At 43.7% G+C, this 16,500-nt stretch overlaps 1 protein-coding gene across 1 annotated transcript in view; it reads right to left on the bottom strand.

Annotated features, from left to right (window-relative positions):
- TENM2 (teneurin transmembrane protein 2) overlaps positions 1-16,279 on the bottom strand; it is a 488,845-nt gene extending 472,566 nt beyond the window's left edge. Inside the window, 1 exon segment of the mRNA XM_070373048.1 lies at positions 16,070-16,279. Coding sequence (XP_070229149.1) covers positions 16,070-16,085 — 16 coding nt within the window. The 5' untranslated portion in view covers positions 16,086-16,279.
- Between the last annotated feature and the right edge of the window lie 221 nt (positions 16,280-16,500).

Genomic DNA, 16,500 nt, shown 5'->3' with positions numbered 1-16,500 from the left:
TACCAGGTGAGTGACACCAAGTGGCAGTGCTGACATTTGAACGCAGCTGTTTCTTCATCCGAAGCCTGCGTACATTCCCCTCAACACCCCGTCTTTCTGTTAACATTCTACGGACACAACTCACTACTGTGAGATGTCACAGTTGATGACATCTCAACTTATGACGGCCCTGTCTGTCTTTCATGCTCTCTACTCCATTGACCAGTAAACCATCTCAGACATAGTGAAGAACATGACATCAGCTACACATACACAAATGATCCCCTTCTTGAACATTTCTCAGAAGTACTTGGGGCGGGCAACTTGCTTTGAGATACTAGGAAAGCAGGCAAGCACCTCCAGTGCCCTTCATTGCACCCAGTCTTCACAGCAGGTAAACCTGCTTTTAGGTTAAGGAACCTCCATACATTCCATATTATGCTCTGCCCATGGCTGGCTGCCCCCTGTCATTCCCATTTCAGTTCAAAGTTTATCTTCCAGAAATGTTTTCCCTTCCTCCCGTCTAAAGCAGAGGATATAAAGTACCTGTTACTCTCTATCTCACCCTCTTATTTCACTGTGTTTCAAACATAACTCACGCTCTGTTTTTGCTTGTTTTTTATTGGTTTACCTGCTTCTCTCTGTCTCCATTTACTGGAATGTCAGCTTCAGGAAAGTGAGGTATTTGTTTGATGTCTTTATGACTGTATCTTTACACTAAACACAGTGCCAGGCACACAAAAATGAGACCAGCTGGAACCTAGGACCTGGGACCATTTGCAGCAGTACTTATACCTGGACAAACGCCTCCTTGAGCGACAAAACACAAAGAAACTCTAAGGGACTGAAAATAACTGAGTGCATGTGCAGTTGGGGAAATTATGGACAAGATACAAAGAGACCAGAAAACCCAAGTGACACTCCTGAAAAGCTGGGAGCAAAAGCAGGGTTAAAGTGTGAAAGTGTCAGTCGCTCAGTTGTGTCCGATCCTGTGACCCATGGACTGTAGCCTGCCAGGCTTCTCTGTTCATGGCATTTCCCAGGCAAGAATACTGGAGTGTTTCCTAATCCAGGATCTTCCCCATCCAGGATCTTCCCCATCCAGGGATTGAACCTGGATCTCCTGCTTTGCAGGTGGATTCTTTACCTTCTGAGCCATCAGGGAAGCCCTAAAAGCAGAGTGTCAGGAGGAAAAACAGGGTACTGCTCATGCCTGCTGCACACACCACCAAGGGGTGGGCAAACCACCTAACCCGCCCCTCTGGTCTGATCCCTGGACGTACCTTTACCCTCATCCCACATAAGGAACCAGCTCAACCCTCCTCAGCACGTGAGCCAGTGAGCAAGGGAAAATATTACTTGTTTTTGCTCTCCCCCTGCTGTAGCAGGGGCCCCAAGAAAGCCTTGCCTGTTTCTTATCTGGCCTATCAATTTTTATTGATACTCAGCCATTAAAAAGAAAACATTTGAATCAGTTCTAATGAGGTGGATGAAACTGGAGCCTATTATACAGAGTGAAGTAAGCCAGAAGGAAAAACACCAATACAGTATAATAAGGCATATATATGGAATTTAGAAAGATGGTAACAATAACCCTGTGTACGAGACAGCAAAAGAGACACTGATGTATAGAACAGTCTTATGGACTCTATGGGAGAGGGAGAGGGTGGGAAGATTTGGGAGAATGGCATTGAAACATGTAAAATATCATGTATGAAACGAGATGCCAGTCCAGGTTCGATACACGATACTGGATGCTTGGGGCTGGTGCACTGGGACGACCCAGAGGGATGGTATGGGGAGGGAGCGGGGAGGAGGGTTCAGGATGGGGAACACAAGTATACCTGTGGTGGATTCGTTTTGATATTTGGCAAAACTAATACGATTATGTAAAGTTTAAAAATAAAATAAAATTAAAAAAAATAAAAATAAAAAAATAAAAAGACTGAGAACCCTGGTCAGTAACAGAAATATGTCGAATGAATGAATACACATTTATAAAATCAAGCATCTATCTTCATGAATGGTTGAGGTATGGGCTTTTAGATGTGGGACTTTCATCTGTAAGAGTCCTAGGAAACAGGAGCAATCTGGTCATTAGTAGGATATCACCTGGAGTTCATGGAGATAGAACTGAGCAGACAGACAGCGGTGTGGAAAGGAAGGGGAAATGGTGAGCCTCTTTTCCTCTGCACCTTACGGAGGTGGACTAGAGATCTCAGCATCTGAGAGTGGGAAAAGAAAGCATCACCATCACTTCAGGTGGTGACAGACTGGCTGGACCCCGTGGATGGCACCTTTACAGTGGGGTCGCAGCTCCGTTTCTGGGCTGGAGTGCTTTTCTCTTCATTAGCAACGTTTCATGCTGTCAGCTCAAGGCTACTGATTAGGTAAAGACTGTGAGGTGATTTGGCTTAACTGGTCAACATGAGGAGACGAGCTCTGGATGGACACCATCAGACTTTCGTCACTAGCATTTACTGTGGGGTGGGATCTGACTGCAAACACTACACACTCCGGAGCCAGGGTCCATTCACACTTTGTGTGTGATTCTGTTTTCCTTTGGATTTGGAAGACTGAGGAAGTTTTCACCACCAAAGCACACACTTCCGAGTGCCCTGAGTCTTAAGTCCCTTGAGTATTTGATTCTATCACTTGTCTGAATTGCTTTTCCTTGTACAAAGTGTTCTGTACCTGACTTACAAAGCAAAGGTGATTAATTCTATATATTTTAAAAAATGTTTCAGTGATATTTGTGGAACAATTTTACAACGAACTGTTTAAAAGCAATTATTATTACTATAAAGTAATAAATGCTATTGGAAACTGTAGCAATAAAGAGGAAACATACTTGTTTCTCAGCCCCAACACTTCTGCTTCATGGACCACTCCTTCTCCTAGTCAACCTGCTTTCTAGATATAAACACTCTGGTTTGTTGTATGTCCAGCAGTATTCGTTGCATGTCCAAAAGCTTAACAATTGGCTTTGCAGAAAAAAAGTTCTGGTTTATAATAGCATTTGCTTATTTCTGTGGGGTCGATACATCCACCATGTGCAATTTTCAGCTGCAGTTTTGATGGAATCGGGAAAGGCTGTTACATAATCAACCCTACATGACAATCCAAGCCAGCTCCAGAACACTACAGCATGCTCCTTCCACATTATCTGTGCTTCTTGCCCTTCCCCTCTCCTTCCCTCCTTCCATTCCTCCCATTCTCTCTTTTCCTTCTCTCCATCATTCCTTCGTCTATCCACATGTACTTGCAACATGAACAGACATGCATGAGTCAATATCTAACATACACACTGTGCATTCTAGTCTGCGAGTTTCTCTTTTTCACCTGGTATATTACAGCTCTGTATTTTGAAAAGTTCTGGACCCTCCTTGTAACTGGAAACACTCTGTTAGCTCAACAGCGAAGCAGAGCATCACCTGGTCTACAGATGAGCCTGTGAGCATGCGTGTGCCCACACACTGGCTGTCTTCTATCTGTTGTAAAAGGGAGTAATTCATCACTGGGCAGCAGGTTCTGCTCAGATGGTTTATTGTCCTGACCTCATTAAAAGCATGTAATCCACACAGTGCCGTAAATCCATGCCTCTAAATACTTTCCTCTTTAATTTTTTAATACTGCACACATGAAGGGAAAGGTTAAAGCCAATTAAAAGAGATACAAATACCATTATTACTGCCCTGACAAACAGTTAGTTATTGGATTTGGTCATTCTACTTTAGAACGCCATTATTTTTGTTCCTGAATGAATTAGTAATCAAGCTGTTTATTGACTTGTCTCATCACTGAGACACTGAATTTTTTTTGGGGGGAGGGGGTCCATTCTCTGTCTCAATTGGCATCATTCCTCCACACATAAAAATTACAGACAACTTAAGGTCTACGCACAAACAATAACAGCACAGCTGCGTGTGGAAACCCACATATGGACGGATGATCATTTTCACTGTGTCCAGGAAGGGGAGAGACACTAAGTTCATTCTTATGCAACGAAGAGTTGTTACTGTTGTTGTTGTTGTTTTCCCCTCCCATTAAGGCTATTATATGCTACTGACAGATGCTTAAAAGCATTTAGAGCTGAAAGAACTGTTAGGAAAATTGCTGCAAAAGGATTGACAAATGATGATCTTTCTGTCCACAAGGTTCTTATTTGCTGTGCAAAATGGGCCAAAAGAATAAAGAAAAAGAGGAAGAATCATTAATCTAGAAACTGGGTATTGTTTTCTGACACGAGTTCACATTTTCCATTGCATTTGGCCAAAAACGTGACTCTATTTATGAAAAGCCTGCAATACTCTCACCGTGTAAGACTTTTTTTGGGTGTTCCTTGGTCGCTTGTCTCTCTCTTTCATTTCTCTGTGAGCATGATGTGGGGCCCATAGGATGTGGGATGACCTGAGGATGTACGGGAGGGGATCTGAAATCTGACTGCCTTGTTTATTTAATTGTCCATCCACAGTATTTTGTAAGACTCAGTGCTAACCACTTTTTTTTTAAGAAACTCATCCTCACACCCTCACATCCACTAGAATTTATACATGATTCGTGTTAAGTGGTCTATCATTTCTCTTAGCATCTCGCTGTTCCCTCCTATGAGAGGTCAAAGTCAAGAACTTAAAAAGGAAAACTTGGAGAACACTACAGAACTATACTTTCAAAGGCGAGAACAGAAGCATACACTTTTATAAGGAAACCTTAAACAAGACAGAGAGAATATAACAGGGAAGAACAAATATGACTCCATACTGGACCTGTTTCTTTTACTTTAACCTTTGTATCCTACTGTTTTTTTGCTACAAGTTAAGAATGCCACCAATAGTCTAAAATACACAGGAGAGCCTATTCTCAAGGCTCTGGCTTTAAAGGTATAATACTTTTCCATTCTTAGAGATAAAAAGTTGCAGAATAGAGAATAATATTTGACTTGTTGGAGGTTTATAGGAACATCAGGACCTGACCTTTGTAAACAGCTGCAAAAACAAAGGATTCAGATACCAAGAAGTTTGTACCAACCAACCACACCCCTCCTCTTTCAGTATAAAAGAAGCTTGAATTCTAACTCCATTAAGATGATTCTAGTGGACACTGTCTTTCTTGGTCTGCTCTTTCTGAATACAGTTCTTATTCCTTGCCCCAACAACTTGTCTCTCAATTTACTGGCCTGTTGTGCGGTTAGTGGTGTGAACCTGGACTCAGTAACAAGAGGATGAAATATTTTTAACTTAGGGGATAAAACCATAGAAACAGTAAAGAATATTTTCTATATCATCCGTCCTCTGGAAAGGCTAGAAGAGGGGTTCTCAAAGTGTGTTCCCTGGACCAGCAGCGTTACCATTATCTGAGAACTTCCTTAGAAATGCAGATTTGAGGACCAACTCCATACATATGGAATTAGAATCTCAGGTTGGGGCCCATTAATCTTGTTTTAACAAGCCCTCTGGGGGTTTCTGATGCCTACTCAAGTTTAAGAATCTGTATTCTAGGGAACACATTTTTCCCGCCCGCGTAGCCAGTGATAATCTTCTGAACGCGAGTCGACCAACTACTCCGGCAGCTGCTTCCACGCTGTACTACACACTGCAACGCCTTACACAGATTTGTTCACACGGCCTGCTCTCCTACTAGACTCCTTGAGGCCACATGCTGTATCTGACTCACTTCTTTATTCTCAGTACCCAGCCAAGGGCCTAGACCAAAGCAAGTGCTTAGGACATCAATCACAAACGAAATGGCTAGATAAATCCCAATGAATGAAAAATAAAACAATGGAAATATGCAAATTCATTCAAGTTATTAGCTCTAACTTGATAAATGACATCCACATCTAAGTAAAAATAACGTTTTGTTTCCTTCAAAAAAGAAAGGAGGAAGAAAAAGTGGTCACAGGAACATTCTCAAGCAACTTCTAATGGGTTCACTGTTTATCCTCCTGAGGAAAGCAAGAAATAATTGAATACTTCTCAAACTAATAGCCTCTTGTAAAGTGGTTCTGAATATTCTTAAGATGGCTTCACATTCAGACAGGGCCCATCTGCCCATCTGATGACAGACACTATCAAATTGAAAGTTAACTAAATATGTATGTGTTAGCCACTCAGTCATGTCCGACTCTTTGTGACCCCATGGACTGTAGCTCGCCAGGCTCCATGGAATTCTCCAGGCAAGAATACTGGAGGGGGGTAGCCATTCCCTTCTCCAGGGGATCTTCCCAACCCAGGGATTGAACCTGGGTCTCCTGCATTGCAGGTGGATTCTTTACTGTCTGAGCCACCAGGGAAGCCCCGATCTAAACATGGGCAATAATAAAACCACAAGAACTACCATTTAGTTCCTTGGTACTCCAGTCTCCCAGTATGTGGGAAGGTGGAGGGAAGTTCTTGGAAAGAGGAGATACCCCGATACCATTCTGATTGCTTCTCTGAGGAAATGAAAGACCTGGAGCATGGAGTCTCCAGCCCTTCATAGCTTTCACTGACACTCTAAAGTGAAAGTGAAAGTCGCTCAGTCATGTCTGACTCTTTGCAATCCCATGGATATACAGTCCATGGAATTGTCTAGGCCAGAATACTGGAGTGGGTAGCCTTTCTCTTCACAAGGGCATCTTCCCAACCTAGGGATTGAACCCAGGTCTCTTGCATTGCTCATTCTTTACCAACTGAGCTATCAGGAATTCCGACACTCTAAAGGTGTTCTATTTAGCCTGTATCTTCTACCATGTATCTGCTACCATGGGATTTACCACAGCATTGCATACAATATGATCAAGGCCTACTTTATGAAAATGTCCTATGCCTGCCTTTATGTGGCTATGGTATCAAATCACCTGGGTTCTAATCCAGGTTCCAATATTTTCTGGCTTATTTAGCTTCTTCTGATTCTCAGCTTCCTCATCTGCAAAATGGGAACAACTGTGACCCCTGAGAATTAAATAAAAAATTTACATATATGCATAATTCACATAGAAAGCATACCTATCTATCTAATGAGCCAAGTATCTGACACATAAGTGCTTAATAAATATTAGCTATTATAATTAACTAATATTATTATGCATTCTGTGCTACCAGGACTTCTTAAATCGAAATCCATGGGTCTCTAGAGATCTATGAAATGGACAAAATTGTGTCCATGAGCTCCCTGAAATAATCTGCAAAACATCTCACGTTTGTCCATATTCCTTTTCTCTGGGCATATGGCCCAAAAGTTTAATCACATTCTCAATGTGATCCATGGCTTCTAAATTGTAAAAACAAAAAATTCATGGTGTTGGGGATTTTAGGAGCCAGACCATATTCCCTATAAGCTGGCAAACCAGAGAACTGAGATAGTTTCTCAAAGGTGGTATCTTCCTCTAGGGTGTGATGTTTAGAATTGTGATCTCCATTTCTAATTCCACATGATGTGTGTTTATTTTTCTTCTTTCACTTCATAACAGGAAATAGCATTTCAAATGCATTCCACCACGAGGACAGACAGTTAATTTTCACCTCCAACACCCCCAAGATTTAAGAAAATAAGAGCACTTAAATCCACCACTCCTGACCTGCCAAATACAACGTTCTCAGCAGCAGCCACAGTTAGTCTTAAGTGCTCTTCCGTTTCTGATGAGTTTCTCTTGATGCTATCAGCTTGGGTGACTGTGTAAGCAAGGCAGATGTGCAGAAACAACACTGGATCATGAGCCAAGAGCACTAGGGTTTGCTCTTGAATCCAGTCCTGACCCCCTCCCAAACTTGAGCAAGTGGCTTCTCCTCTCAGCTTCTCTGATTATTTACTGATCAATCTCTATAAATGTTCTACAACTTTTTGTCTCTACTAAAGACCCAGATTTAATACTGACATGGCTATACTAGGCTGCCATTTTTATATCAATTGACTAAGAAGGATTTAATCACAAAAAGAAAGTTACCTTCTCCTTTTGAAAATTTGAAAAACAATTTTGTTTCACTTATTTGTCAATCTATGTGGATAGACAGATAGATGAAAAATACCATTTATTCTGGCTACAGACAGCAAATGCTGTACATATGAATTCAAAGACCCATTAAACAAATATTTATTCAGTACTTATTAAATGTCAGTTACTTGAATACGATTGGGGATAGAGCATCAAACAAGAACAGTTGCTGTCTTCACGGACATGATGCTAGTGCCAGAAAATGAAAACGACTGAAAACACACACGCGTCTAACGGTGGCTCAGACAGTGAAGAATCTGCCTGCAGTGCGGGAGATCTGGGTGCGATGCCTGGGATGGGAAGATCCCCTGGGGGAAGGCAGGGCAACCCACTCCAGCATTCATGCCTGGAGAATCCCATGAACAGAGGAGCCTGGCAGGCTACAGTCCATGAGGTCACAAAGAGTCAGACACAACTGAGCAACTAACACAATATGTGCTGCAGAGGATAAGCTAGATCCTGAAAAGTTCCATGGGGGAGAATGAATGAGATTAAGCTGCCAGGGACAGCATATGAGCTGAGAGCTGGTAGTGGCCGACCCCACAAAGAAGCAACAAAACTTGGTGGCAAAGAGGAGACCTCAAGTTAGCAAGACCCAGGGCAAGGCCCTTGACCTCCTTTTGACTCATTTCCTTGTCTACAGAATGGAGCTGATAAGGAGATTGATTTAGTCCATCAGACTGTTGTGAGGATTAAATGAGCTGGTAAGGAAAATTTGTTTGGGGATGGAGCCTAGCATTGTACTAATAAAGTAGTATAAAATAAACCTCAGACCAAGGTAAAAGCACATGCTAAGGCCCTGGGGTGGGCAAGAGCTGGGTATGTTTTAGAAACTGCAAAAAGGCTGGGGCTCTTGGGTGAAACATAAATGGGAAGGTGGAGGAAACTGAAGCCGGGGGATGCTGAATCCCATGCCAAGCTCAATGCCAAGGAAGTGGAGAGTTTTGCCATGTCCCCAGCGGACCTCTGAAGTTCATTGCCCCAAACTTAGAATATTACTGTCTCTAATTCACCTTTTGTATAGTTCTCTAATTCAACAATTCTATGAAATACCTCCTTCCTCAAAGGGAACAGTTTCTTTAGGTAAGAAGTTTTAAATAAAGAACCCCTGTTTCATTCATGCTCATTAAACTGTTTTCCCCCCCACCTAGATCCCTGCAATAATAAATATAATTATATCCATCTTTAATGACTTTAGTTTCTTGAGCTGCAGGTGCTGGAATACTGTATTTATTAACATATTTTAAGCCCTTTAAAAAGACTGCATTAATTCCTATGATAATTTGGTACCCATAATACATTCTCTGTTCTGAATAGATGTTAATCACCACAGAATGACTGATTTGCCCGTGTAGGAGCTGAGCCGTGCTCTAACTAGTAGCTAGTAACTTTTTAATTCAATATTGTCACTGAAACTGTTGATTAAAATTTAGTCGCCATAATTGTCCTTGCCCCCCTGCCAGCCCCGCCCTCTGAGGACTCAAACCAAGAGCGAACAATTGGATTCTCTGCCACCAGAGATGAATGAGATAATTTTGAGTGTTTGCATTTCTGGTAATACTCTGCTTGGGGAAAAAAAAAAAAGTTCTGCTATGGCCGGTTATTCTGAACCATTTCGGGTCTGTGAGCAGTAGGAAAGATGGTGACTGAAGAGAAACAGACACCAACCCAAAAGCCTGCATGGAGGAAGCTAGCAGGACCACCTCCCTGCCCCCCACAACACCTTCTGTCTTGAACAGGAGGGACGTCCCTAACTTGTGTCAATTTCTATGTGGTGGGCTGGGGTGTGTTCTGCCAGAATCTCAGCGCCCTGCCAAGTTCAACTGAAATTCTTCCTCTTTCTTTGGAAATAAAAGCAACAATCCCATCATAAAATTTGGAGGAAAATCAATGCAGACACCCGAAGAAACAACCATTGCACGTGCCCAGTTCTGAGATAACATCTCACTGAATCACATAAGAGGGATCAGAGAGACACCAAGATGACCCCTCATTTACCTGGAGCTCAGAGAACTTTGGAGGAGGAAATGGCAACCCACTCCAGTATTCTTGCCTGGAGAATCCCATGGGGTCTATAGTCCATGGGGAAGCAAAGAGTCAGACACGACTGAGCACAGCGCAGCAGAGAACTTTAACTCGCTCAGGGTCACACAAGGGGCCAAGCATCAGAGTCTGGACTCTTACTCAGCCACACTGCCTCTATAATCAATATGTCAATCAACTGGCCATGGGGGAAGGGCATTGAAAAGCATAATGAAATACATAAAGCACTATGTCTGAAAAACTCTTATTTAAAACAAGAACCTAACAGCTTTTCCTTTCTGGTGGCTTAGAGTTTGGTGATGGGAAGTGGTATTATTCAGCTCTTCAAGGAGCTAAATCTCTCTCTGACTGTCTTCCTCCAGCAGAATCTGCTGAGATAGGGAGAGAGGCCAAGCGAGGAACAGACTGGCTTCTGTCTGCCAACATCATGCCAAGGGCACTGGCTCTGGGGGCAGAGGTGAAGACTGCTGACCTGCTCTGCGTAAGCATAATGGGAGAAACACTGAATTTCTGGTCAGTTAGGAAAGAGACAGACACCACATGGAGCTTGGTGGGCAGGTGGAGTAGGTAGACAGATCATTATTGACTTCGCTTCCTAGAGCTTCAGCAACTGTTTAAGAAGGGGGTGTGTGCTAATGCTTCAGTCATGTACAACTTTTTCGTGACCCCATGGACTCTAGTCCTCCAGGCTCCTCTGTCCATGGGATTCTTCAGGTAAGAATACTGGAGTGGGTTGTCCTGCCCTTCTCTAGGGCATCTTCCTGACCCATGGATTGAACTCATGTCTCCTGTGTCTCCTGCATTGGCAGGTAGGTTCCTTACCACTAGCTCCACCTAGGAAGCCCTAAGAAGTGGAGAGTGGGCACGAGTGTGTGTGTGGGTGTGCACGCACGTGCGCACATGCTTATCTCAGTAATTTCTGACTCTTTGCGACCCCATAGATTGTAACCCGCCAGGCTCCTCTGTCCATGGGGCTTCTCCAGGCAAGAATACTGGAATGCGTGGAGGGCATAAAATATTCCAAAGTCCATTTTATGGCCTGCAGATGCAATTCTTCAGCGTACTCTGCTCAGAGGTCTTGGGCGGCTGACTGTGTTTGCCTGTGTGTTTGTTCGCCAGGTTGTGATGCCTTTTCTGTACGTGCCAGGAGAAAGGGGCCGAATTCTACAAGTGGATTGATATGAAGCGGAGAGAAAGGAACTCGTGCCGGCACTGTGACAGGCCAGGCCGCTGGACCCTGAGACTCTGGGCCCTGGGTGGCAGGCCTGGGGATGGAAATGAGAGCAGGAGCCCAGGGAATCCGGGAATGCACAGCAGTTGTGGCTGGTTTGCAGGACTAGGGTCTGAGCTGATATATTGGTCAAATTAAAAAAAAAATCATTATTATTTTCACAGAGTTGAGAAGTATTACTCTCCACTCTTCAGACAGATAAATTAGGGCAGGGAGGGGTCAGTCACTCGAAAAAATTCACATGTCAGCACCCATCCTTAAAAGCAGCCAGAGAGCCAGGGCCCAGGCCTGGGTCGCTCATCGCTGGCCCAGCTCTTAACACCCCGGGAGCCCTGACAATTCGGGAGGCAGAGCCTGTGGGATGATGGATGGGCTCCTCTGGCTGGTCTCTCCTGTGATGCACAGCCGACAGACTGGCACGCATCCCAACCTGGGGCCAGATGCAGGTCAAGTGGTAGCAGGGAGTCAAGGTCAAGGCAATCGCTGGCAGCCTCCTTCCCACCACCTCACTCAGTGGGGGCTGCATTCTCAAAAGATAGCGCAGAACCCGCGAGGGCTCTCTAACAGCAGCGGGAGCTTTTCTGCCATGACTGGAGGGTAGAGAGTTCTGCTGCTGATGAGAAGATACAAAAAATTGAATACAAAGGAAAAATGCCCCCAAACCTCCTATAGCATGGGCTAAGCACATGTGTGAGTGCTCAGTTGGGTCCGACTCTGCAATCCCCTGGACTGTAGCCCGCCAGGCTCCTCTGTCCATGGGATTCTTCAGACAAGAATACTGGAGTGGGTTGCCATTTCCTTCTCCATGGGCTAAACACAAAGGCCCTCATTAGCTGAGACAGGCTGACTGTGTATGTCTTTATTCATGAGGTCGGCATTTCAACCCAGATTTCTGATTCCACCTCCAGGAGCTTTGACTCCGTGAAGGAAACTGCACACACCCACTACTATATAAATACCTGCAAAGCACAGGTAAACATAGATATATGTATTTTGACCCTCTGCCCCACAACCAGAATTTCAAGTGAGAGCACTTGAAAGTTAGAGAATTTTGGAGACACTGTGTCTCGAAACACACTGTTTATGTATATGGAAACACGTCTCTCTAAACTCCTTTTAGATCGAAAGCTAGTTGGATTTGAGCCGGAGGGTGAAATCTCTTTGTAGACATCCTCTTGTCCACATGTGGAGGATGCCAGCTAGCAGCCCCGAGGCTCCATCTGGGACCTTTGCATTTAATTGTTTGGTTCACATGGTGGCAGCCGGTGCAATTTTTTTTTTTTTTAGTTGAATTAGGAATGGAAATTGCAAAGCTCAGGAGTTCTCTCCTAATGCCCAGTGTCTGGCCTTCACTGTGCTTACTGCCACGAACAGCCTGGCTGCTTTACACTTTTAAGAGAGTGGCCCAGACTGGAGGGTATGGAAAGCCAATAACCACGAGGGCTCCACCCACCCATCTAGTCCAATCCTTTGCCTTCATCGTGCCCTGTGTACCTACCTTCCTGGACTGAGCACCTGAAGTGATCTGCCAAAGGGAAAGTGAAAGCCACTCAGTCATGTCTGACTCTCTGCAACCCCATGGGCTGTCGTCCACCAGGCAAGAATACTGAAGTGGGTTGCCATTCCCTCCTCCAGGGGATCTTCCTGACTCAGGGATCGAACCCGGCCTCCTGCACTGCAGGCAGATTCTTTACCATCTGAGTCACCAGGGAAGCCCACGACTGGCCATTTTCAGGGCCCACAAGACCCCACCCCACATCTTCCAAGGGAAGCTTCCGGGCTACTTCTCTTGATCAACGGCCTCTACCAAGCCTTTCCTGTTTCCTGACCTTCTTCCTCTGCACCCATCTGGTGCCTGTGGCCGTTCAAGACTTTCCTTCCTCAGCACTGAGGACTATGCAGTCTGCATTTCTGTTGGCCGCCCTTCCCCATGAGACGGGATCTCCTTCAGGATGGGGACCACGTCTCATTTGCTTTTCCCTCCAGTGCCTGTCAGAGTGCCAGCACAGAAACAGGCCTCAAAAGAGGCGCTTTGAAGGGAAGAGAGCCACCAGTGGGATGGGACGGTGGTCAGAAAGGGATTACATAGGCAGTAGGCTCCTCAGCTGGGGGGCTCTTCAGGGCGGGGTTGGGGTGTCATCAAGGCAGTCAAAGATAAGCTGCCCCCTGACCCCACTGGATCTCAGCCCTTGGACCCAAAGGCCCTCCTGGGGAGTGGGTGGTGAGTGAGCACAGGCCAACCATCCTGCCTTCCCCTCTGCCCCCACGTCAAAGTAAATAGGGCTCCCTAGCAGTCCAGGCTATTCCTTTGTACCCCCAATCCTGAATGCAACCTCCAGGAGAGTTAAAAGAAAAATCAACTCAAGAAAGTATCTGCTGCTACTTAGGAGAGGGTTAAAACAAATTTTTTTTTTTTAGGTTAAAAATGCTACTTGCTCTTTAGGTCAGTCACTGTCGTAACGATTTTTCTCTTGCCATATGCTCCTCTGAATTGCATTAATATGACATCTCTCGCTGAAGCATCTGGTCTCAGCCACTTCAAGGCGTGCAAGGAAGCACACACATTCAGACTGAGTCTATAATAACACGGAGAGGTATTCATACTCCTGCCATCACAAAGCCAGATACCATACTCGCAAAATTTTGTGCTGGTCGTGTTGGATAAAAACACTCCAGAAACGGGGCAAGGGATAATTCAAAGGAATGGAGGCAGAATCTGGGGGGAGGCTTTTGTATGTCTGTATGCTGTGTGCATATGTATATGTATGCATGTGTGTGTAAACACACATCTGTACGCTCTCACATATGTTTTATGAATTGCTAATCATCTTCATGGCTCAAATATAAAGTCTTCTTTTCTACTGAAAGAAACTAAACATTGAAAGCATGAGAGGAAAACAGAGCCTCACGAATTTGGACAGGGAGGTAGGGCATATCTATATTTTTGCACTTGGAAATACAAAAAGGAAAATCTTCCATCACAAGCCAAAGGCAAAGTAGCATTATCAACCACCAACCACATTTTTCCCACTAAGAAGAGGAAAAAAAAAATGTACTGGCAAGCAATGCCATACCAAGGATTTCTTCTGTCTCACTGGTAACAATCTTTATCAAACAGATACATTACCTTCAATTTTCCCCAAATATCACATCCCACTTTCTTAAATAGCTCATTAAAAAAAAAAAAAATCCAAGTGGGTTAAATAAAAAGTTTACTACATAACAAATGAGACTGCAATATCCATTCTTTTGTTGTCCTGGAGATCCTTGTGCTCATTTTGTCAGAAGCACAAGAAGAAGAAATGCGATTGCATTTGTGCTGATGCTAAACGTTAATAGATTTGCCTAAACGCCTGCTAATAGCCCCCCTAAAATTAGCTAGACTAGTAGTGCATGCCTAATGTGGTGCTGTTTTTGTTGTTTTACTTGCATTTTTGCTTTTTTGGTGTCGCTCAGAGGGGGAAAAAGGCCCCTAAATAAAGCAAAGGTCTTTGGATGTGAAACATTTCCAAGTGTCACATGTGAATTCTGCAGAAAGAACATATATTCTTCAACTATCCCAGAGTTCTGACATTCTGTCATGAAGGTGACAAATCCTACTGCTCTAATGTTTCATTAAATTAAACATGAAATGTTTAATGTTTTGTTAAATTAAACATGAAGCTGTGACTCTGCACCCGAGAACCGGGGCCTTCTATCAAGCCCTCACATTCCTCCAGGTCACTTTTTGGTTATATAAGCCGAGTTTTGTTTATCGGGAGTATTGTATTTCTCTCTGCAGTTACCACGTAAACCGTACTTTATCCTAATGCGCTTATAAATAAAAACCAACAAGTGACAGTTTTCAGGTGCTTCCAGCATTTCTAAAGTCAGGCCCACAGAGAACAGCTTGCAGACAGACCCTTAGCCAACTCTCTATTACAATTTTTCCCTTTCAAATATTTACCACCATGACTGAGAGTTCCAGAGTGCAGAGGTGTTACATTTTCTCAGGTCTCAAGCCCATTTCACAGACGGGCTCACGAATGGCTAAAGAATGTAAGGCTTGCTAGAAAACAGTTGAAACAGATCTGTAAGACCACAGATTTCAGGCTAAAGAAATCTCAGTTAAACTGTCCCGGCCTCATGTCCTTTTCTACCATGACAAAAACCAACAAGGTAAAAAGAGCAAGACAAAACAACTACTCTGTTTTAGGAATGTATTTCCACAAGCAGAGAGGCCCACGCAGAGGGCTTGTGATAACTGAATAAAAGTCTTGCTGGAACCCCTTAAAGCAGCAGGTAAACACACCAAGGGCACTTTTGGGAGAGTGAAATGAAGTTCAGACCAAAAAACGTCGCTCCTTTCCAACTAGTTCAATAAGATGGTTAAAAGCATAGGACCATACCACAAGCAAAATTTCCAAATGCTATTTTATAAAACACATTTGGATGATACTTTTTAAACAGAGGGGAAAAATCCCACCAACTATGTAGCAACTTCAAAAGGAAAAAAAATACTCATGTCCCAGAATGAAACTGTCTGAATATTTTTACATTTTTTCTAGTCAATTTAAGTGGGTTATACCTTAACCCACTTAAAAAAGGTCCCATCATTGTCAAACCAGCAACAGCAGAAAGAACCATCTCTCTCTCTTTTTTTAAAGAACCATCTCTTAAAGGGCAAGTTGCACAGACCCTTCCAGTCCAACCAAACTTGATATCTATACTTTCTCTCTGTTGACACACCAGCTCCTATCACTGGCCAGAAACTGCAAAATAGTCTGGAAGCAGTACCACATCTTTGCTCAGGTCTCCTGCTCCTGGCTAGTTCCCCAACAGGTAGGAATATAATTGACACTTACCATTCTGAAGCTTCATGTCTGTGAGGCAAACTAAACAAATGAAACGGATCCTGCTTTAATCTTCTTTCTAGACCACAAATGCCTTAATCAAAAAGAAAGAAAAAAAAAAAAAAAAAAAACACAAATGTTCCCTGAGGTTCCTTCTCTCAACCCCCAGAGTATAAGGAGGAGTCATCCTTCTTTACTGAATGGCCAGAATTTGTCCCTTAATATCAACAACAGAGAATTCTTTCTAACATTTCACTACGCCATCCTCCTCATCCCCCATCTCTTCCCTCACTTGTATAATTTGTACCCGAGACAAGGCTTAAGTTGTACTTTAAATCACAATCTGGAAATGCTTCAGTTGGATATTTGGCTTGGCAGACCTCCTGTAAAAATCCCACGTAAAGCCACATTTGTTTCCTTCCTGCAAATGAACTGTGGCGTTT

This window comes from Bos mutus, chromosome 7 (genome assembly GCF_027580195.1).
Source record: "Bos mutus isolate GX-2022 chromosome 7, NWIPB_WYAK_1.1, whole genome shotgun sequence".
In the NCBI taxonomy this organism is placed as follows: domain Eukaryota; kingdom Metazoa; phylum Chordata; class Mammalia; order Artiodactyla; family Bovidae; genus Bos; species Bos mutus.
This window is presented reverse-complemented; position numbering and strand designations above follow the sequence as displayed.